This window comes from Colius striatus, chromosome 4 (assembly GCF_028858725.1).
Source record: "Colius striatus isolate bColStr4 chromosome 4, bColStr4.1.hap1, whole genome shotgun sequence".
Lineage (NCBI taxonomy): Eukaryota > Metazoa > Chordata > Aves > Coliiformes > Coliidae > Colius > Colius striatus.
Genome location: NC_084762.1, coordinates 48467081 through 48489728, shown reverse-complemented (window position 1 = coordinate 48489728; position 22648 = coordinate 48467081). Strand labels below are relative to the sequence as shown.

Sequence of the window (22648 nt, the reverse complement as noted above, 5' to 3'; positions counted from 1 at the left end):
CATCAAGGAATGAGATATCTGGAGTTTATGATAGAAAATGAGATGCCAGGGACAGATGGATAAATAATTAATCAAACATTTCCAGCACATCTGGTTAGCAAGGGGTAGTTACATCTATGATGTAACCCCCCCCAGGGTTATGCCATTTATGCATCTGCAGTTTTACTTATTGGCACAGCAATTTACAGCTATCTGGATGAGATAGATGATAAGGAGAAGTCGTTTATCTTTTGATTTGCAGAGCCTGGTCGTTAAAATGGAGTGGATGCCATTGCTAGCCCAGGGATTATTTTCACTCAGTATGCTTTGGAGTTTCTGCCTCTTAGTCAGGGCCATCTCATCTCTACCACACAGCTTAATCACTTGTACCCTTCCCTGTGTCTCCCATTTGCATCCAAGGCATCTCTCGCATCATGGTATGCTTACTTGTGGAAGGGACATCAGCAGTGGGTTTTGAGGAAGTGCCTTTCCCTCATACTCCATGCAAACGGTTGTAAGGAGTACCCTGTAGCCACTCTGTTTTTTACGCTGACTACACAGGGAGCAGAATTCCTCTAGGATGACAACAGCCCCGAGAGAAGAAGGGTTTAAGGAGGGTGTCCAGTAATGTGGGGTGGCAGGAGGCAGTGCAGGACAGCAGGATGCTCATCGCTTTAACAATACAAGCCAATGTTTCTCGCTTTCCTTGGTTACCAGGAACTACAGCATTAATCTCATGCTGACATCTTCAAGTTACTGAGCCCATGAATGCCATGTTTGATGACATAAGTATCTTTACACTTACTGGCCTAAACTTGCTCTAACTTTGATTGTCAGTGTCTTTCAGTGTGGTCCTGTTCCAACAAAACATGTATTTAAACATGTCCCTTCCCTTAGGTAAACATCGCTTGAAAGCAGCAACAAAAGGAAAAGTTGAGAACAGTTTTATGGAGCTGCTCTTGAGTATCACACAGGACATACTAATTCAGTGAGCCAACAAAATGAGAAACACTAAAATCCTCCAAAATCACTCTGCTGCAGAGAGGAAGCAAAGCAGATTAAGTTTAAGCCCTAAAGACCAACTGCAGTGTTCTGATGCTCTGCCTACTCAAACCAGTGCTCTTGTACTCTGAAGTTGCTATAAAACTCGGGGAAGTAAGAGTCTGGGAGAGGGGACTCTTGAAATGGTCTTAAGGGGCCATTTGCTATTGTAAAGGCTTTAGGCACCAGAGTGAATTTCACATGTGGCTCCCTTTTCCTGGACCTTCTACATGGGATGAGAGCCCAAAGTCAGGAAAGCCTGATTGTGAGGGAGCTGGGGCACTTCAGCTTGGAGAAGAGGAGACTGAAGGGTGACCTCATTAATGTTTACAAATACAGAAAGAGTGGGTGTCAGGAGGATGGAGCCAGGCTGTTCTCAATGATGTCCAATGATAGGGCAATGGGTACAAGCTGGAACATAACAGGTTCCAAAGAAATGTAAGGAAGAATTTCTTCACTATGAGAGTGACAGAGCACTGGAATGGGCTGACCAGATGTGCTGTGGAGTCTCTTTCTCTGGAGACATTCAAAACCCACCTAGATGAGTTGCTGTGTGACCTACTCTAGGTGGTCCTGCTCCGGCAGAGTGGTTGGACTAGATGATCTTTTGAGGTCCCTTCCAACCCTTAAGATTCTGTGATTCTGTGTGATTCTCCTGCTTCTTCGCTTTCTGTCCAGCTGTTAAAATCCTACATATTAATTTTTGGAGGGTCCTGATTTACTAGTATAATAAATGAAGTTTCAATTCTTCAATGAGGTTAAAGTAAGGCGGCCGTTGCAGGACTGGTTATAGTGGCTTGAAGGCTGCTCAGCTGGATGGGGACCTAGTGCTGCAAGAGACAAGGATGACTTACGCCAACAGCAATTACATTTTATCAGTGGAGAGTCAAGCAAGATGGAGCTCTGCTCTGCGAAAAACTGCCTCCTGTATCTTTCTACACTCTGATCCAAATCCATCCCATGCTCCTGTTGTCTCAGATTGTAGTGGCAGGTGGAATAAGGTTTGGTTTCAAATTCACTGTTACTCTGTTGTGACTGTTCTTTTCTCGCTTTGGGTTTGCTTTGCCCATCTGGTGACTGTGTAAAAGAAAGAGAATACTAAGACATCTATATGAGAAACTCCATACAGATGCACTGTGTGAAACTTGCATTTTACTCAAATGTATGATGCTAGACAGATTTCTCAGTGCAATGAGAAGAGAACTGACCTAAGGTACCTGATGTCCTCTGGAGTTACAAAATCATAGAACGGTAGGGGTTGGAAGGGTCCTTTAGAGATCATCTAGTCCAACCCCTCTGCAGAAGCAGATCCACCTAGATCAGGTAACACAGGAACGTGTCCAGGTGGGTCTTGAAGACCTCCCAAGGAAGGAGACTCCACATCCTCCCTGGACAGCCTGTGCCAGGGCTCCCTCACCCTCACGGTAAAACAGTTTTTTCTTGTGCTTAAATGGAACTTTTTGTGTTCCAGCTTCTTACCATTACCCCTTGTCCTGTCATTAGGTACAACTGAAAAATCATGATATCTTTTCAGCTAGTATTCAACTAATTGTGCTCAGTACTTTTTAATTTGAAATATGTATACTTCATTGATGTGATACATTATGTGTTTGAGTTATGTTATGTGTTATGTGTTTGAGGGGGTTTTTTAACCCATTTTTTCCTTACAGTCAGGTGCAACTTCTCTGTTCTTTGCTGCACAGCAAGGCCACAACGATGTAGTGAAGTTTCTCTTTGAATTTGGAGCCTCCACTGAATTTAAGAATAAAGTAAGATGATGGGTCTGTTTGCATGCTGATACATTCTAACAATCAAGGCTGTTTTTTCCTGTTCACATGAAACATGACATGGCAACAGGAGAAAAAACAAAAGGATTTCCTCACTTGAACACTTTCTGATTAGTGTAAGTAACACAACATATTGTGAAAATATTAACTTGTGACTAGCTTCTGCTATGTAAGTTTAATGGTGTAAGTTGATCAAAGATCAGTCCCTTGACAGTGATACCAGTCTTTCCTCTTAAGCCATCCTCCAATACAAGAACAAACAGTCTTTTTGTACATGTTCCCATTTGTACATGGGATCCCATTTTAGATGTATACATACTTCACCTGCATAGACTGAAATTTTGTCTGCATTGGGATGCCTCTGCATACCACCACAGGATACATAAGAGCATAATAGCTTCAGTCCTCCCTAAATTCCTAGTTACCCATCTGTGATAAGGTGATGAAATGCACCTCAGATCTTCTGTTGCTTTGTTCAAGCAAGTCCTTTCTCAAAATCTCAGATTAGCCAAAAGACAGATGGCAGAGCCTGGGTTTGGTTCCTCACCCCTCATGGGGTGAATAGCATTAAGAACAACAGTTCATCACTGACAGCAGTACATCAACCTGGTTCCTTTGCCCTAGCACCTCTGTTTTCAGCAAACAGAACCAAACCCCAGATATCGTCATTGAATATTCTTGCCCTTGACATGCTGGCTACGTTCTTTAGCATTCCCATAGTCTGGGGATTATGGGTATTATATGTCTTTAAATAGTAAAAAAATTGATGGAACATCAGAGACCCAACTCATTATGCACCAGGGACTAAAAAACCTGAGATTTTGTGACCAGAGTCCACAGTGGCCCATACAGTAGACTTCTGGTACCCCAGGGAGCTAGGCCTGTAGTGATCACAGCAATCAGAAAGTGTAAAAACATGAATGAAATTGTGGCTGTTTAATGTAATATGGACCACAGATGTGGAACTCATCAATATAGAAAGCTGCAATGTTGAATACCATAGCTGGATTTTAAAGGGCTGGATAATCTCACGTGGGACACAGTTATTGAGAAAGGCTGCACATCAAAATAAGGATTGCTTCTCAGTCTTTTATTTTGAGATATAGGTGAGGCTTAGCAAGATTCAGAAAGATCATCACTTCTATTCGTCTGTATACAATAGGTGAGTGAACTTACATCGTCTTTTGACTTATCAGCCTATATAAAGGCCACAAAATATTTCCTTCCTTGGTAAGGAAGGTAGACAGAGGCTGACTACCTTATTCTGCTTAGAGGGACAGTTCCATTTTTATCAAACCTTTCCACAGCCTGTGAACGAGGAGTTTGTGAAGATGCCAAGATTTGGCCCAGAAGGTGAACAGCAAGCTTGAAATCGTCTGATCGTGACAATAAATGGTCTTTTATGAAGCATGCAAAATATATTGATATGAGTCACTAGCACAGATAAAAAGGAGTAACTATCTAAATTATAAGAAAATATTCCTGCATTCAGCCACTCCTAATGGCTTCTGTCTTTGGACAAATGCCACTTTGGACTCTGCTCTTGCTCTCCTCGAAACTTTGCTCCAAGCTCCCCTATTCACAGAATGGTAGGGATTGGAAGGGCCCTCTAGATCATCTAGTCAAATGTTGCCATATTCATTCTTTCACTCGTTCCTTGCTTGGGGAATGAAGCTCTTCTGAATTGAGGATCTAGACACAGCAATCTAAATCTTTACAGCTTCCAGACCGAGCTTTGGTAACCCACCAAATTTTTAGACTGAGGCTGGATGGGAAGCTAACTTGTGTTCTGTGCAGCAGTGCATGCCTGAGCACGAGGCACTGAGAACATGCTGCCTTGTCCATCGGCCTTCTAGTGTGGTTTTGTGTCAGTTCAGTTCTCTGATTTAATAATGTGGTTTTCATAGCTTGGAATTATGCCATCAAACCATCATTCTATTAACAGGAGAGTAAAATAACAGGCTCCTCCATCCCCACCAAACACCAGAAACTATATAGTTGACAAAATATACCTTTTTGGTTCAGAGATAAGGCATTTTGCTATTAAGGCAATAAGCTGGGAGCAGTGCTGGAAAACATATGGCTGATTGTAGCTGGTTTTAAAGGGCACTGCAAAACTTAGAAATTCGCAAAGAACTTTATCTTATAAATAAAGATATGTAATTGAAATAAGAAAACAAATAGAATGTATCCTAGGAAAGAGAGACTTTAAAGCAAGGAAGTGCAGAACCCAACATCTTTTTCATGTCCCTCCCTGTAGGTTTTGATTACTACATTTGTAACTCATCTACGAGAGTGCTGGAGAAACATCTTAATATAGGTATTCAATTCTTGTTACCCTTTGTGTCATTAGAGTTTATATTCACTAGAGCAACCGAAGCAAACATATTCTAAAACAGTGTAGTGTAGTAATTAGCAATAATTGTGGTGTTTAAATGAGAATAAACAATACTATTGAAGGTTATTGTATCTATATTATAAAATACATATTTAGTAATATTATTCTGTATTGTCCCAGTCTGACACCTGAGCACATACATCATAAATGAAAACATTCTCTCTTTTCTCACTCTGTGTTCTAAGCATGTGAATTCTTAAAGAGTTTGCATGGTGTCAAGTTTTCTGAGCATTACTGCAGGTCAAGTGGTATGTCAGAGGCTGTTTTTCAGCAGTTAGTGATTGAAGAAGGTCAGTTCTGTTCCCTTGTTGCATATTTCAAAGATGATGAAACACCATCTAATTCTAAACTACTTTCAGGCGATAATGACAGAGGGTGAAAGAAGAGGTAGGCAAATAGGCAGGGCAGTCCACCCTAGATAGCATGGTCTTACCAGGTGCTGCTGTTCCAAGTGCCTACGTGTAAGATTGGCAGCTGCTCTATATGCCAGCAGTAGGGAGGACAGACTGTGTATGGATAAGAAAAATGCTTTCAGAGGAGGAATTGCAGGGGTAGCCAAGAATTGGCTCCTATCTGAATGGGAAGGGTTTGCAGCAAAGGATTAATAGAAGCTATATCATGTTAGAAAACAGGCTATGAGAAGAACTAAAGGGAAGGCATTGTGCCCTCCCTCAGCTGCACCTACAGCCTCCTGCCCACTGTGGCCCCAGAAGTGCCTATGTAGTTGCTCACGTCCCTGCTCTCGCTGCCCTGCTCAGACTTTCCAAGAGGCTTGCCAGTACCAAACATGCTGCTTCAGCTTTCTATTCATGTCAGCTGATGCTGAAACAGAGGCAATCACATGACTGAAAAGAGTGTTAAAATTCTGTCATTTACTTTTTTTTCCCCCATAACTCATCTATAACCAGTAAAACATTGGGGTCTCCAGCTAGACCTTGCTGGAGGAAAGTGTAAGAGAAAGCAAAATGGAACCTCAAGCTGTGATACCTCTCACGATGGGATCACACAGTTTTCTGTGCACCAGCTCCACTATGCTAACTGCAGTTGGCTTTGCAGTCCTGCTTTTAGTTTGGGGCCTGTCATTTGGTTCCCTTCAGAAATTATGTTAACAATTGAACAATCCTCTTAAAATAACAAGACTCTATTGAGAACACAAGAATTTTAGGTAACAAAAAACAGACCATAATGCAGTAAACAAATTATTCTCGTATGCAGCTGATTATGTCTATTTAACCTCCATGTGAGGAACTTCAATATTTTTAAGCTCCCTATTAGCTCATCCTTCTCTGCCTCTCTGCAGTGGACCCACAAATGCGATAGCACAGTTTCCATCTTAACTCACTAACCTTTCTTTCTCTCTCTCTCTCTTTCTCTTTCTCGCTAAAGAAACAGTCTTTTAAAAATGTGTTTGGTTTTTGTTTGCAGCCCTTTAATCTGGTAACTCACTACTCGAGAAAAATGACTGTCCACTGGTTGGAGACAGGAAATAAGTTTCACAAAGCTAGTAGCTTTTGCCATTGTCTTTTAAGTGTGTTTTTTAATCTAGAAACCTTTGTGGTTCCTTTTGTGTTTTGTTCCAGCAGTTCCTATTAAATTAAGGTAGTTGAATTTGGCAGGAAAGTCTAATGACTCATTGTAGCTATAAAGTAACTTGATTCCACTGACCTGATTACACATCATATTTGCTCAAATAATCCAGTGTTAATATGCAATTTTTAGATTGCCACAACATGGCTTCACATCTGTGACTGATGACACTCAAGCCTTCCTTGCTTTTCAGTCTCGTAGGGTGCAAGGGTGAATATGAGTTTTTGAGAGTAGCTATAGCCAGTCCCTTCAGTTACAGGCAATTACTTAGGCATGTTAGAGCTTAAGTTTTCATAAAGTTATTATAGGCATGAAATAACAACACAGATTAATGAATTTGATTGGCATTTCCCATAATAAAAAGTCCATTTGGCCATGAAGGCTGTAACTTCTTTTATGGATGTCTGTCTGCGTGTAAATTTTCAGACAAAATTTTGGAGCTGTTTCAGCAAACAAGGCTGAGGGAAAACACAGGGTTTTTGCCCACATTACCTAACAGCTCCAGAAACCATTTATCTGAAATACTTCTGATAGCTTATCTTGTGAAGGAGGGCCTTGATACTGGGAGAAGGCAGGGAAGGAGAGAGAAGCCCTCTGGCATGGATGACTTGGAGCGTGCATCATCCTTGCCCGATGGCATGGTGCCATCCCAAGCAAGAGAACTTCCTTTCCAGATCAGAAATAATGGTAAGTTTTGTGTGGGGCAGTGTACTTAAGGTGGCAAGATGTACGTTTGCCATTTCAGCTGTTTCAGCTTGCTTGAAGTCAGCCACTAGTGATACTGGGGTGTTTCACTGGTCAACTGGCTCCCAAGGTAGCGTCTCTGCAAGCAGGATTTGGTGCATATGCCTAGATCTCCCTTTAGTGGTTATGTGCAGCAACTATGACTTCCTGGGCTTGATCCTATCTACAAGGATCATTTCTTCAGCAGAAGTAGTGTAGCTACTGGCCCCAGAATCGATCCCTGTGGAACTCCACCGGCCACAGGCCTCCAACTCAACTCTGTGCCATTGATCACCACCCTCTGGGCTCTGTCATTCAGCCAGCTCTAGATCCACCTCACTGTCCACTCATCCAAGCCACACTGCCTGAGCTTTCTGATGAGGATGTTATGAGAGACAGTGTCAAAAGCCTTGCTGAAGTCAAGGTTTGCCAATGAATTTTATATTGTTTTGGCAGCCTGTATCCCAGTAGGCTTTAGTCTGACAGATGCAAAATACTCTGAAAATTGTTTTCTTAACTCGTGACATATAATTTCAGTGGAGTGGAGGATTTGAGTTTAAAGGGAAGAGACATGGAAGAGCTCGGAGTTGTGAAGGGAATGAAGCTTCTAGTGGGAAGGCAGAAGACAGGGAACAAAAGGTAGAATTTTTTTAGTTCCTGTCCCTCACTGAAAAAACTTCAGAAGGAACATGTTTGTAGTGACAGAGCCAAGTTTAAAGAGTTATGTGGCAAGACTTAGGACTAAAATTATGAAAGATTCAGTAGCTGGTTGCTACATAATGGCTGTGAGCCAGATTCTGAAAAGCCTTAAAATTTGTCTGTTTTTTTACAGTGATGTTCAGTCCATCACTTGCCCTCTCACCTGACTGTGTCCACTTTTTGTTTATTCACAGGACGGAGGTACTGCTCTTCTAGCTGCTTGTCAGTATGGGCATGCAAAAGTAGTGGAAACTCTGTTGAAGCACGGTGCCAACATTCATGACCAACTTTATGTGAGTTATTTGACACAGATAATATTGACAACAGTGGTGCTGGAACAAATGTGCTGTTGGTTGGACAACAGTGCATACTGTGGCTCCAGTATAGAGAAACATTTGCCAAATGTGGTTTTACAGTACTCTACTCTTCTAACATGTGAATTTTGTTAACTGTCTGCTTTTCATGACCCTGGGAGAAGTAGCACAAAATCAGAAAAGATTATTTGTCTGCCTTTTGATTCTTTATCTGTATCACAGATATGTACCAAATCTGGAACAGGTTTGTGCTACTCATCAACCTTGAAGAAAAGACTGTGGCGTGTTCTACCATAATTTGCATTGCAAATAGGAAAGAGGATAGTGATAACACCCTTGAGACACTAGAGAATCAGTTTGTCAGTTTTCTGCCAGAAAGTGTAGTAAAAGTTAAAATCTTCAAATATCTTTTAAAACTTTTTAAAAAGTATCAGTTGAAAATATGATATTTGTGCATCTCTAGCTTGTCAGTGCTTTGAGCAAAGAATGGTTAAAATGGTTAGAACTGATGTTGTTTACTTGACTTTTCAGAAAGCTGGATTGAACCAATGAAGTAGTGGATTTAATTCATTCCAACAGGGACCTAAATAAATTGAGCTTTTTTATGTTCGAAAGGAGCAGCAGATTTTCTTCCCACTTTCCATCACTCTTTCCTACCCCAGGGCACTCGAGAAAGACAAAAGGGAAGTAACTCCCAGGGGATATACTTTTTTTTTTCAGTCATTTCCATTAGGTTTGGACTTGCAGGATGCTGCCACACTCAGCTTCCATGAGTGTACATGAGAGACAAGGGCTGGTGACCACAGAAGCCACCAGCACACCAGGGTCTGTGCACCGGCTGCACTGGGGGTTCTCACCTCTGTTCTGCCCTCAGCCTGCATTTATAAAGAAGAGTGTCCTCTCACCCTCACTGCTGTGCAAACAACGATTGCCTGTCTAATCTGAGGGCAGTGATTCATACCTCTGCACGGTAATCCCAGGGGTTACCACTTAGTTTTAAAAATAGTCATGCTGCCACACCTGCAGACACTTACCTAGAAATGGAGGCAGTAAAATAACTTCCTTATTGTCTCTCCTGGAAATGAGCAATATTTGCAATTGGATTTAGAGACGTATTCTTATTAATCACAGCCATCGGGCAAAACCAGTCAGAAACAGATGCTTAATAAAGTAAGAACACAATCTCTTCAAAATGAACATTAGCCTGTCTACACAGCCTGTCTGTACAATAAAGAGCTCTTTTGTTAGATATTGCCAAGGTGCATTTATGAAGTGGTATCTGGCTGGCAGTTTTATTGACAGATGACCAAAAGAGAGGGATTTTGAGCATGCGTTTTAGTAGTCCTCTCCAAACCATCAAGATAGATGTCGTAATCTTTAATTGACTCACTGGAGGGGTAGAGGAGAAGAGAATACCCCAACTAAATAGTATTTCTTGCAGAAATATGTTATAGATGCAAAATAGCTTTCTCACTGCAGCATCAATTCAAATCAAGTATAAAAACATGGTAATTTTAAAGTGATTGAGTGATAGGGAATCCAAGATTCTCCATCTTGATTGATGCTACAATAAAGAGCCCTTTTAATATTACCTAACATTTTCTTTCTCACTATAACTGTCTCTAGAGAAAGCCTGCAAAGGACCTGATACCATCACCCTATTTTGTGTATTCACATAGCAACCAGAGAAAACAACCCCTCAGAGGGCCCAGGGGTGTGCCTTTGTGGTGCCAGCAGACACCTCTTTTGTTTGGCAGGACTTTTGCCTTCAAATCAAGGTCAAACATTCTCGATTCAGTCCCTGGGGCACTATATTCAGCTCATACTTCACAAAGTTTGTGCTGAGTTTTGCAGGAAGAAGAATGTCTAAGCAGTATCTCATCAGACAGCATTCGGTCCCAACATAGTCATATGCCAACAAGGTCAACGACACGCTTCAACTAAAAGGCCCTATGTTTTGTAATAAGCATGTTTACGAGCTGATATGTGTACTTGCACATCCAAGATGCTGCAAAAGGGGTTCATTCATTGCTCTATTGAAACTAAAGAGTCTCACCTCCTGGGAAAACTTGCCCTATCATGCTCTGTGCTGAGTAATGTGGATATAGGATGAGTGAACACCTGTCCCACCCTCAGTGCAGGTTTCCACTTCTAGTTTGTTGCATGGATTGTAATGCTGATTGATTTTTTTTTCTTAAAAAAGCCCTTAATGAAATATGCTGTTTAATATTAGTTTTTTCCTAAGAAAGTATTTTCTGTAAAGTCAAATTCTGAGAACAGCTGCACATGAAAGACACGTTGAGGAAAAATAAAATCCCGTATTTGTTCTTTACAATTTGTTCTTACACGATTTTTTTGTGGGAAAAGTGTTGGTTCCTGACAGGACTATGAGATACTATGAGATTGCACTGTTGCACTGCACAATGGCTTAAGAATGAGAACTTGACTCAGTTTGGCTTGGTTTTATTTGTTCTTAGGATGGAGCTTCTGCTATTTTCCTGGCAGCACAAGGAGGCTATCTGGATGTCATCCGATTGCTGCTTTCTTCAGGAGCAAAGGTTAACCAGCCACGGCAGGTGAGCTCAATGCTTCAGGGAAGAGCTGGAGTCTAATTTTTCACTGTTACAAAAAAATCAAGCCTGGAATTTTCTCTAGGCTTCAGATTCCCATGGAGGTGCTTCAATGGAAGGCAGATTGTGGCTGTGCCTGCATTCATGTTTTAGTTCTGATTGGTATTGTGGTTTTGAAGCAACTACCTCAGACCTTTCTGCTTGCATGCAAACTAGATTGTTTCTGGAAGAAGTGAAACTGGAAGGTCTGTTCTAAGTCTACACCATAAAGCAGATCAAACCACTGACTGATCCTTTGAACAGGTTTGAACCACATGCATGTCTGGGCCAGGGACTAAACTAAATAAAAATAAACCCCTCCAGCTGCATATAATGCTGATGTAAGGACTTTGCACTACCTCTTGCAACTACTGATTTGCTTCTGTTTTGCCAAGTTATTTATGAAGGTCTACACAACATGCGACATTTCTTTTGGAAATCCTTGGAAAAGCTTTTGAAAATCTGGGAACTCTAGTAGGAGACAGTACTAAATTTTGTATCTTGAAATCCCTGGGCCTGCAGTACTGTGGCTTCAATGTTGAAGCTTATCTTAGACAAAAGCTTTTACTTTTACTTTTGTTTGTTTCACTTTCTGTCATCCTTGTGCACTCTGAAGATGAAGTATAGAATCCTAAATTAGTCTTGGTTGGAAGGGACCTTGAAAGGTCATCTAGTTCAGCCCCCTGCCATGGACAGGGACATCTTCAACTAAATCAGGTTGCTCAGAGCCCCATCCAGCATCACCTTGAGTGGTTCCAGGGATGGGGCACGTATCACCTCTGTGGGCAACCTGTTCCAGTGTTTCGTCACCCTCATTGTGAAAAAATGTCTTCCTTATATCTTTCCTAAATCTACACTCTTTTAATTTAAAACCATTACCCCCAGTACTGTCACAACAGGCCCCACTAAAAAGTCTGTCCCCATCTTTCTTATGAGCCCCCTTTAAAATACAGAGGCTGCAGTAAGGTCTCCCCAGAGCCTTCTCTTCTCTAGACTGGGCATCCCCAACTCTCAGCCTGTCTTCACCGTAGAGTTGTTCCAGCCCTCTGATGATTTCTGTGCCCCTGCTGTGGACCCCCTCCAACAGGTCTGTGCCTTTCCTGTGCTGAGGGCCCAGAGCTGGATGCAGGACTCCAGGTAGGGACTCACCAGAGCGGAGCAGAGGGGCAGAATCACCTCCCTCAACCCGCTGGACACTGCCTTGGGTGCAGCCCAGGATGTTCTTGGCTTTCTGGGCAGCAAGTGCACAGATCTGGCTTATGCCCATTTTTTTATCCAGTAGTACCCCCAAGTCCTCCTCCACAGGGCTGTTCTCAATCTCTTCATCCCCCAGCCTGTATTGATACTGGGGATTGCCCTGAGCCAAGTGCAGGGCCTTGCCTCATAGGTTCATGAGGGCCCAATTCTCAAGCTTGTCCAAGTCCCTCTGGATGGCATCCTTTCCCTCAAACATGTCAGTCAAGCTACTCAGCTTGGCATCATCTTCAAACTTGTTGAAGGTGCACTCAGTCCTACTGTCTGTGTGATTGATGAAGAAATTAAACAGTTCTGGTCCCTGAGGGACACCACTTGTCACTGATCTCCAGCTGAACACTGAGTTGTTACATGCATGAGTGTTACTTTCATCTCTGGAAGTTTGTGATATATGTGGAAAGCCTTGCTGTCCCCATTTCCAGCTAGCTACTCTACTGGGCCTGATCCTGCAAACATATATGACCAGTGGCAGCCATAGGCATTAAATTAGCTTCTCTGTAGGCAGTGAGGCTGCTATTTGATCATCAAATGATATATATGAACTGAATCTGTGGATGGTTTAGAGGTTGCTGCTAGGGGACTGAGGGATAGATACACCTTGCATCATCGTATGCCACTGTTAGATCTGGGTACAAGAGACTTTCTAGGTATTTAACTATAGGATGTGTAAGCATACATTGTGTACAGAGATATATAAAAGCTCTGCTGGTTTCCAAAAAGAGTTCCTTAATAGTTTAGCTGTTTCTTGACTTCAAAATCTGTGCTTAAACAGTACATTTAAGAGTCACTTTGATTAGCTAGAAGTGGGGATTGCACAGCTAGCTTTACTCCCAACATGTAGAAACATCATTTAAGAGTCACTTTGATTAGCTAGAAGTGGGGATTGCACAGCTAGCTTTACTCCCAACATGTAGAAACATCTGGTTAGAGACAGGACTTCCCAGGAATCTTTGCCTGCTTTAAGAGAGCCTCCCCTGTGGTCTGATGAAACCCTGCAGGCAAGGTAGCTGTCCTAGGTCTTAACGGCACATTTTAAATTGATGGGATAAGGTCTTGTCCTTGCAATAGTTATGTATGCTTGCCAGATGACTCTGACACTGTCTGCAGCAAGTAACAAATCAGCAGGCAAAAGCAAATGAATGTGAAAACTCTGATAACAGTGGACAACGTGGCATGTGACAAGCTTTGCCAGGTATTTTCAGTATTTCCTTTCCTCCACACCAAAAGCCTGACAAATCAGGCTGGCAGCAGAGATTGATCTATATGACTTCTGCTGTACCTGTAGGCCTGCATAGCTTCCTTACTGCTCCCATAGTGTGCAGAAACTGGATTAGTATTTTATGTGCCCAAACTGAAATAATTTTCCTGCTACCTCTTCCTCCACTTCTCCAGCACCAGAGCTGTGCCGGTAGCTGCATCCTGGGCTGAGGTTGCCTCCACACTGTCTCTCAAGATCAAGATTAAGAAATTTTAAAAGCTACTTTAAAAGCTAATTTGAATGCAGTCTAAAAGATCAACATAGAAGGACAGACTGACTTATGCACTAATACCTTTTGAGTTAGTCAAAATAAAGTTGGAGAGCCCTAGATTTAGCTGAACTGTGTTGCTATAAAAACTGCATTCTGCTAATAATTACAGTGCACCAGCTAATTCTTTCTCACAGTATTTTTTTAGCTCTCTAGTCCAATTTCTACAGCACAATCTTTTGTGAGGCATTTTTTAATCTTAGCTGAAGCAAAGATGACTCTGTGCGAATGTTCCTCCTGGCTCTATTTCATCTCCAGCAGGATGAGCTTACTTTGCTTCAGGGTACCTCTGATCCCTGCAAAGATGATGGGTGGATAAATCCGTGGCATTTGTATTTGGGCCCACTGTAATCTGAAACATTTCCTTAACACATGGAAAGTTTTCACTGTTTAATTAGTAAAGTAATGGTTGGATGGACTTCAGTCTCTTTGTAAGTAACAAACAAATTTGTACTTTGTTCGAAGGTAGCATGTTGGTCATGAGGAATGTAGCTCTAGATGGGGCACTTTCGATGCCAAATGGCTCTGTCATTTACAAACTACATTGCCCTCACTGCTGTAGGAACCTTTTCTAAGCAACATAACCTCAAATATAGGGATGCAAAATGCCAGGCATGAGGTCGTGCTTCTCCTTCTGTGGGAGTGTCTGTGTTTTCTTCACTACATTGTGAATTTGAAGGCTTAATTAACATGCTTGAGCACATGCATCTGCCTTTTTATGTCTCCTCCTGCTGCTGCAGTGGATACCAGTTCCTCTTCCATCTCATGTCCCATCTCCCAGTCCCATGGGGAGTATAGAGCATCTTGGATGGTGCTGGCTGTCCATGTGCAGGACCTTCAGCTGAGCTCTTATAAGACTAAAAAGTGAAGCTTCCTGGCAAGTTTCTTCTGTGCCAATGTTAATTTATCTTGGATTTTAGTTGCTTCTGTTCTTTGTGACATTACTGAGCTGGGCAGAAATTATTTTGACATTTTTTTGTCTAGACAGAGCTGGGGGCAGTGTCTGAAGACTAGTGCTGGGGATGTTTCTTTGTTTCTTCAACTCAAAAACAAAGCAAGAAGATAATAGAATCATAGAATCATACAATCATACTGTCATAGAATGGTAGGGGTTGGAAGGGACCCTTAGAGATCATCTAGTCCAACTCCCCTGCAGAAGCAGGGTCACCTAGATGAGGTCACATAGGAACATGTCCAGGTGGGTCTTGAAGACTTTCAAGGAAGGACACTTCACAACCCCTCTGGGCAGCCTGTGCCAGGGCTCCATCACCCTCACAGTGAAAGTTTTTTCTTATGTTTAAGTGGAACTTTTTGTGTTCCAGCTTCATCCCATTAATCCTTGTCCTGTTGCTAGCTACCACAGAAAAAAGGGATGTCCCAACCTCCTGACACCCACCATTCAGGTATTTGTAAACGTTAATAAGATCTCCCCTCAGCCTCCTCTTCTCCAGCCTAACAGCCCCAGTTCCCACAGCCTTTCCTCATAAGGAAGATGCTCCAGTCCCCTGATCATCTTGGTGGCCCTGTGCTGGACTCTCTCCAGCACTTCCCTGTCCCTCTTGAGCTGAGGAGCCAAGAACTGAACACAGGACTCGAGATGAGGCTTCACCAGGGCAGAATAGAAGGGGAAAAGAATCTCTCTTGACCTGCTGGCCACACTCTTCTTGATGCATCCCAGGATGCCATTGGCCTTCTTGGCCACGAGGGCACATTGCTGGCTCATGGTTAGTTTAATGTCAACCAGGACTCCCAGGTCTCTCTCTGCAGAGCTGCCCTTCAGCAGTTAGACCCCCAGCCTGTACTGGTGTATGGGGTTGTTCCTTCCCAGCAGCAGGACTCTGCACTTGTCCTTATTGAACCTCATGAGGTTCCTCTCTGCCCAACTCTCAAGCCGGTCGAGATCCCACTGAATGGCAGCACAGCCTTCTGGGGAATCAGCCAGTCCTCCCAGTTTGGTATCATCAGGGAATGTGCTGAGGGTACACTCTGTCCCCTCACCCAGGTCGTTGATGAAGATGTTGAACAAGACTGGCCCCAAAACCAATCCCTGTGGAACTGCACTGGCCACAGGCCTCCAACTCAACTCCGTGCCATTGATCCCCACCCTCTGGGTTCTGTCATTCAGCCAGCTCTAGATCCACCTCACTGTCCACTCATCCAAGCCACACTGCCTGAGCTTTCTGATGAGGATGTTATGAGAGACAGTGTCAAAAGCCTTGCTGAAGTCAAGGTTTGCCAATGAATTTTATATTGTTTTGGCAGCCTGTATCCCAGTAGGCTTTAGTCTGACAGATGCAAAATACTCTGAAAATTGATTTTTTTCTTAACTTGTGACATATAATTTCATATATCTGTAAGCCGATAAACCTATGTAGATTGTAGACTTCAGACAAGCAGGCAATGTTATTGACCAGCACTCAGCTGATATAGTGGTGCAAGTGGACTGGTATCAGAACAGTGGAGGAGATGATGCCGAGAGTAGCCTGAGAGCAGGTATTCTCTGTCCCTGGAAGCCCTTACTGGGGATTTGAGGGATATTACACCTCCCACCCTAATCTGGCCTTTTATAAAGCTCTAAGCCACAAACAAATGTTGAAATTCAAAGCTGTATAGTCATTAGTTAAGAGAAAGAGTGTCAGAAATTTCAGTTAGGGCATATTTGCAACTGAGATATAGTCCATATTTACTAGCTTGTAAACAATTACAGAAATAAGGACATCTTAAAAACATAAGGGATGTTTAGTATTGTTCTGGGAATGTGATGGTCTCCAGTCTGCTGGGTGGGCAGAGGGACAAGTTTTTCAACTGCATCTTTCCTTGTTCTCACTTTCTTCCTGACTGGTCTCCAATCCCTAGTATCGGTTTACACAGGAATTCTCGTGTGGCAGTATCTCTTTTTCACCATACACCAACAATAAAATGGACAGAAATCTCATGTACACCATATATTATATGCATTTCCATAAACCTGCATGTTAAATGCTCTTTGCTTAAGAAAGAGAAGCTGACAATAGTCAACGTGAGCCCACCATCAACTTCTTCTTCTCAAAGACAGTCACTCTCTCACAATGCATTTTTGCCTCTAGGCTGTAACTGAGATACTGAGGATGCTTAACAGCAATACTGTTAAAGACAGATAATGGTAACAACAGTGTTACCCAACAGTTGTGTTTCCTTCTCCTCATTTTCATTTATAACTGGAAATAAGAGTTGTTCTTTACAAACTTCATTGTGAGTAAAAGAAAGCTGTGCTTGTGTTTGCATTTTGTTGTGCAAATGGAAGTGTGGATTCCCACGGCACTGGTTCTTCATGCAGATTAAATGGTGTAGGCTGCTCAGCTATTTTCCTTCCACTGCTCATTTTGCTATTTTCTAGAGCCCTCTGGTGGGAGCAGAGGAGAAAAAATATAAAGTGTCAGCTTCCTGATAGAGAAAACACTGTAAACTGGAGAGAGAGAGTTTTTGCCATCATGCTAACATCCCACATGCTGTATACAAGAGAGCTTTTGTAGTTTTTTGAATTACAAAGACCACTCATTGTATTAGCAGGAGATACATAAGAATGAGGTCAGTCATAAACTTCAATAAGTTAATTTATAGGGAAATGATACAAGAGTGGGCAAAGATCCCATTCCTCACCATTTGAGAAGACTGTGGATCTCAGGATGTGCATTTGTTCTTTCTCAGAATAAGAAAAAGGGAAGCCCAGAATATTATAACAGAGGAAGAAATAACTTTTCTGTTTCTTCCAAAGGATAAAGTCACTGGCCCATAGAAAGTATGCAAGTGGTTCAACAATGGGTTTTTTGGATTGCATGAGCAAGTCATATGAATCTTCAGTTGGCACTGAGGAGAAAGATTTCTTCTTTGATCAAGGTAGAAGTACCTTATTTAAAGTATAAAGTTGCTTTCTTTTGAAAACTTCTCATTAAGATTCTTCTAGAAGCTCCCATATATTTTGTCTTCCTTTTTCCTGCCAAGTCTTCAGGCTGCTGAGGGTAGCAAGGGGAACTGGCAAGTGCTGAAAGCAGAAGCAGGCACCCTGCTATGTGAGGCCCCGCTTCTACATTGAAGTCCATACAGGCAAAGCCTTTTGTTGAAAACTCACGAGAATCAGTTTGGCACTACATAACTCCTGGAATCCTCCTGTAGTCTGGAGAATCAGGCCATTAGGAAGCAAAAGGAGGAAGACACAAACCAAAATTCTAATTGCAGTGAGATATACTCCTAAGTGCTTCAACTCATCTTTGCCTTTGGGATGGAAATCCATGACAAAGTTTAGCTTATTCTGAATGGGCATTTTATTTTCTGAGGTTTTGTGCTCAAATAATGATTGCACAGGACAGTTTTTCTGAAACAGATTGTTTCATGCTGGATTCACTGATAATTGCCTTGTTTTCTAGTGAAGTTCTTAAAGATAAAATTTATGACATACTCACCGTCACTGTGAGGTAGGACATCTTTATCAGATTCCCTGAGGGCATTTATTGTAACTTAATATTGAAAGTTGGTGATCATCTTGCATTAATCCTTATCTTCTCTAAATAACTTCCACTCTGTATGTAAAGAGACCCAGATGCAGACTGTGCTCACGCATGCTGAGATTTGCCTGTATCTTTTGTCACATCCAGCCACCTAGAGTTCAAAGACCACAGGAGACCTTTGGGCTTTCCATTTCAAACTTTCCCATGTATTTTAGGCACAGATGGTAAACCAAAGAAGGCTTGAACCATTCACACAGCAATGCACATTTCAGGCCAGCTATGTGAGAGAAAGCAGCTATGGGTAGCTCTACTCCACAGCTGCATTAAAGTGTGCATTGAAGTATGTCCATTCTAGGAGGCAGACTAGGGCAGTAAAATACCAGGGAGCACAGGATCTCCAGGTGAAGCCACCAGGAGCCTTGTTTTGTTGGCAGGATGGGACGGCTCCCTTGTGGATTGCATCCCAAATGGGCCACAGTGAAGTGGTGCGAGTAATGCTGCTCCGGGGAGCCGAGCGAGACGCCGCACGGGATGTGAGTATTGCTTCTTCCTGCACTCTGTCCACAGCTTCAGGACTCCTATATTTCTTTTTATGAGGCTGCAAGTCTGCCTTGGTGGACTGGAGGCCTGGTGTCCCCACAGTCCATCATGTTGACCAGGCTGTAAAGTCCCACCATGGGCTCCCTTTTTCTCCAGCTTTCATCTCATGTTCCTCCAAGCTTACTGGAGGTACTTTCTGGAATATGAGAATGGAAATGTCCATATAAATGAGAGACAAACATGATGGTGTCACTGGTTCATTCTACCTTAAGTTTTAACCTTCCACAAAGAACAATCCTCCAGATGCCCTCAAACCAGCAGCATATGCTGTGAAGGTACCTTCTCAAAGATGATGAGCAGAGGAGCCTCCTCTCAGGGGTGTGGGGGGAGAGCTGGCATTTCCCTCAAGCCAAGGGGAATGCAAGTAAAGCACTAGCGACAACTGAACTGACCTTCCTCTCTCTTCTAAAGGATGGTACAACTGCTTTACTGAAGGCTGCCATAAAAGGGTACAACAACGTAATAGAAGAGTTGCTGAAATTCTCTCCCACTCTTGGGCTGCTGAAGGTTAGTTGTGAAACACACAGATTTTTAGACAGAAATTCAAGAAGGCAAAGGGTCTGATGAAAACCCTGGTATTTATGACAATGGTAGTGGAAGATGACATGGAGCTCGAGCCTAAAAACATGACATTGCCTTATTTAGCTTTTAATGCCACACACAAGTGAATCTGTTAAAATGGAATTGTGAATGTGATTTTTGGAATGAGGAAACACATTGTGTTGCAGAAGGAATTTTCCTGCTTTTCATCATCTGATTTTCTTTCTACAATAAATGAATTCCTCTCAACAGTGCAGCTTTTAGCATTATACCCTGCCCTCTATTGCATTTAGTCAGCCACAGGATCCTAAGAGATCTGTTGTGAGCAGATTCTCTACTTGATTTTGTTTTCCTCTGAATTAAAAAAAAAGAAAAAGAATAGATTTTTGGAAGCTGCTTTTAACAGCTGATATTAAAAACTGTATTTGTGTGCCCATAAAACACACACTTTGATAGACTAAGTGCATGCAACTAATTGGCAATTTTGATGTACTTGAAAATCCAGGTGGTGTTAACTTATTTGTTAATTACAAATGGAAATAGCTTCCACGTGCAGCCACAAACAAAAGGCCAACCATAAAAAGGTCACCACTCATCTGTCTGACTTTGAGACCATTAATCATCAAAGAAAATAAAATGAACAGATGGCTTTCATTTCTGCCTGCGCTTCTTTTTCACTTGCTAATGGCTGGTTTTGCCAGGCAAGAGCAAGTGCTGTGCTCATTTCACCTCTAATCTATTGACAAGGGTAATTGTTTAAAAGGAAATACTGCTGCAGTAAATCAAACTTGACTCCCATTTTTATTAGAGCATTTGTAACTGTGTCTTTCGTAGCCCACTAGCCTGCCAACATCCTGTCTAAATCAGACTCTGTACCTTTGATGATGTATCTCTTCTGTATTACTTCTTTCTTGTTTGTAGGTTTATCCTTTGCAGACATTTGTGTTTCACTGCCTTTTGCTTTCCTCCCATGTGCCGTACAAACATCTCCATTGGTGTTTTCTAGAATGGGACCACTGCACTCCACGCAGCCGTCCTGAGCGGCAACGCGAAGACAGTGGCCCTGCTCCTTGAAGCAGGAGCAGACCCATGCCTGAGGAACAAGGTAGGTCCCAGTATGCCGAGGTGGGTGAGGAGCAGGAGGGAAGCACCGGTGCTATGTGTGTGATGGAGGTGGTGGCATCCCATGTTGCTGTGTGGGTCCATGGTAGCCTCTTGGTCCTCTCCTGAAGCACCACTGGTTGGTCCATTCGTTTCTGTATATGAGCATCTTGCAAGGGTGCTAGGCAGCGTGCCCGGTGAGGCTTGTTCTTGTGAAGTTACAACACTCTGAAAATAACCACTACACATTCACTCACTCGAGCACCACAGGTGAAACTGTTAATTATAACTAGTCATGGGCTGGATAGGTTGCATTTTAGGGAAATGATAATCCATTAATGTTTTGGTAAGTCATACCAAAGTCATATCTCCATACAGATGTGTAAAGAGGATATTTCTGCAGCACCAGAAATGTGTATCTGGATGCCTTTGATGAGAAGACTTGCCTGGAATACAGTACATTGCTAATACAAAAAAATATCCCAAATCATGTTCATCTGTCCTATGTTACCATAAACCTTTTAGTTTATTGAAATAATTTAATATGCTTTTTATAACAGCAACTTTTCAGCAGAAAACTTGTCTTGGTTTTATTCTGAAAAGTGTTTACATGTTTAATAATTCCACAAAAATGTCTTCCTCTGAGTTGTGTTTATAAAGTATTTGCTGCTAATGTTTGCTACCTAGCTGGGTTTGTTAATCTGTGAATGGTTGGTCTGGTGTTTACTTCTTGCTTATGACCAGGTGAATGGAAGTTTGTAATACAAGTAATTCAGCACACACCTTCTAAATATTCTGGCTATTTAATATAAAATCTGTGCCTGTTATTTCTGTATCACTTCCACTTGATGGCAGCAGAGTTAATGCCTCTCATACAGTGGTTCATGTTAATGTGCATTTTGCTAAATATCATCTAAACCACATGCTATTTTTTTCTGCTACTGATGGTGATTTGCAGCAGGAGGGTGTGCAGTATAAGAAAATCTATGGCTGTAACCTCTTCTACTGCTTTTTCTTTTCCTTTTTTTAAAGTATCACGCAATTTGGCACAACAGAGTGCATTTGCAGGACAGAATTACTGGTTTTCAGAAGTAGCTTTATTTTAAATACTTTCTGTTACCAAATTTTCTTTTCAATAAACACAGAACACCAAACTGTGATGTTCTATTACCAATCCTGCAGAATAACACTGACTGTTTCATAGTAACTAAAATCTTTCCGTGGATTTTTATGAACTTTGGTACTTAAAGACCTGCCTCATCCTTCCCTCCAAAATCAGCAGCTATGCTTTGTTGCTTCTGTGGCAGAAGCACTGGGAGCCCAAGGGATACCATTTAGCCTGGACAGACAGCACAAAATAAACCGACCACTAAAATCTCACGCTGAGATTATTTTGAAGACTTCAGTGAGACTTGCACACTGAAAGGTGATTTCTTAAGATATCTCCAACAGCGGTGGACACAGCACTGAAATAAACATGTCATTATCATGCCGAGTACCATCATCTTTAGAGTTTAATGCTCTTAAACCATGTTTTGGAAATACTTGTTTGTTTCTGCTAACCTCAAGGGTTTTTGGTTTTGTTCCAGGCAAACGAGCTGCCAGCAGAACTAACACAAAATGAACGCATCCTGCGACTCCTCTGCATGAAGGAAAAGCAAAGGAAAAGCTAATGCAGCCCTTGTGACAAATATGGTTTGACAGAGGTGCGCCCTGACCACAGCAGCATGACAGTGAGATGAGGCTGCCTGAGAAGGGCCTCTTGGAACAGTTTGCAGAACTGATTAGCCTCTCCAGTAAATGTTCCCTGAACGCACGAGGCCCTTGCCATGGGGCAGCCATGGGCTGGCGCTTCCACCTGGCATCGCTGAATGCAGGACTTGGTCTGGGAGCTGCATCTACACTGCAGCCCTGCCCATACTGCAGGACCCCACTAGTCTCAGCACTGACGTTTGCTCCCCGATACCTGCAGTGTGCACATCCCCATACACGAAGGTGCTCCCACC

The 22648-nt window shown here is 42.3% G+C and overlaps 1 protein-coding gene across 2 annotated transcripts in view; it reads left to right on the top strand.

The window, feature by feature from the left end:
- ANKRD29 (ankyrin repeat domain 29) overlaps positions 1–22315 on the top strand; it is a 29736-nt gene extending 7421 nt beyond the window's left edge. Inside the window, exons 4-10 of one of the 2 annotated variants that reach the window (XM_061995799.1) lie at positions 2691–2789; positions 8409–8507; positions 11006–11104; positions 18836–18934; positions 19413–19508; positions 20548–20646; positions 22232–22315. In XM_061995799.1, the coding sequence (XP_061851783.1) occupies positions 2691–2789; positions 8409–8507; positions 11006–11104; positions 18836–18934; positions 19413–19508; positions 20548–20646; positions 22232–22315 (675 nt within the window). The remainder of the gene's footprint in view (positions 1–2690; positions 2790–8408; positions 8508–11005; positions 11105–18835; positions 18935–19412; positions 19509–20547; positions 20647–22231) is intronic. The other variant, XM_061995800.1, reaches the window with a different exon arrangement.
- The last annotated feature ends 333 nt before the right edge of the window (positions 22316–22648 follow it).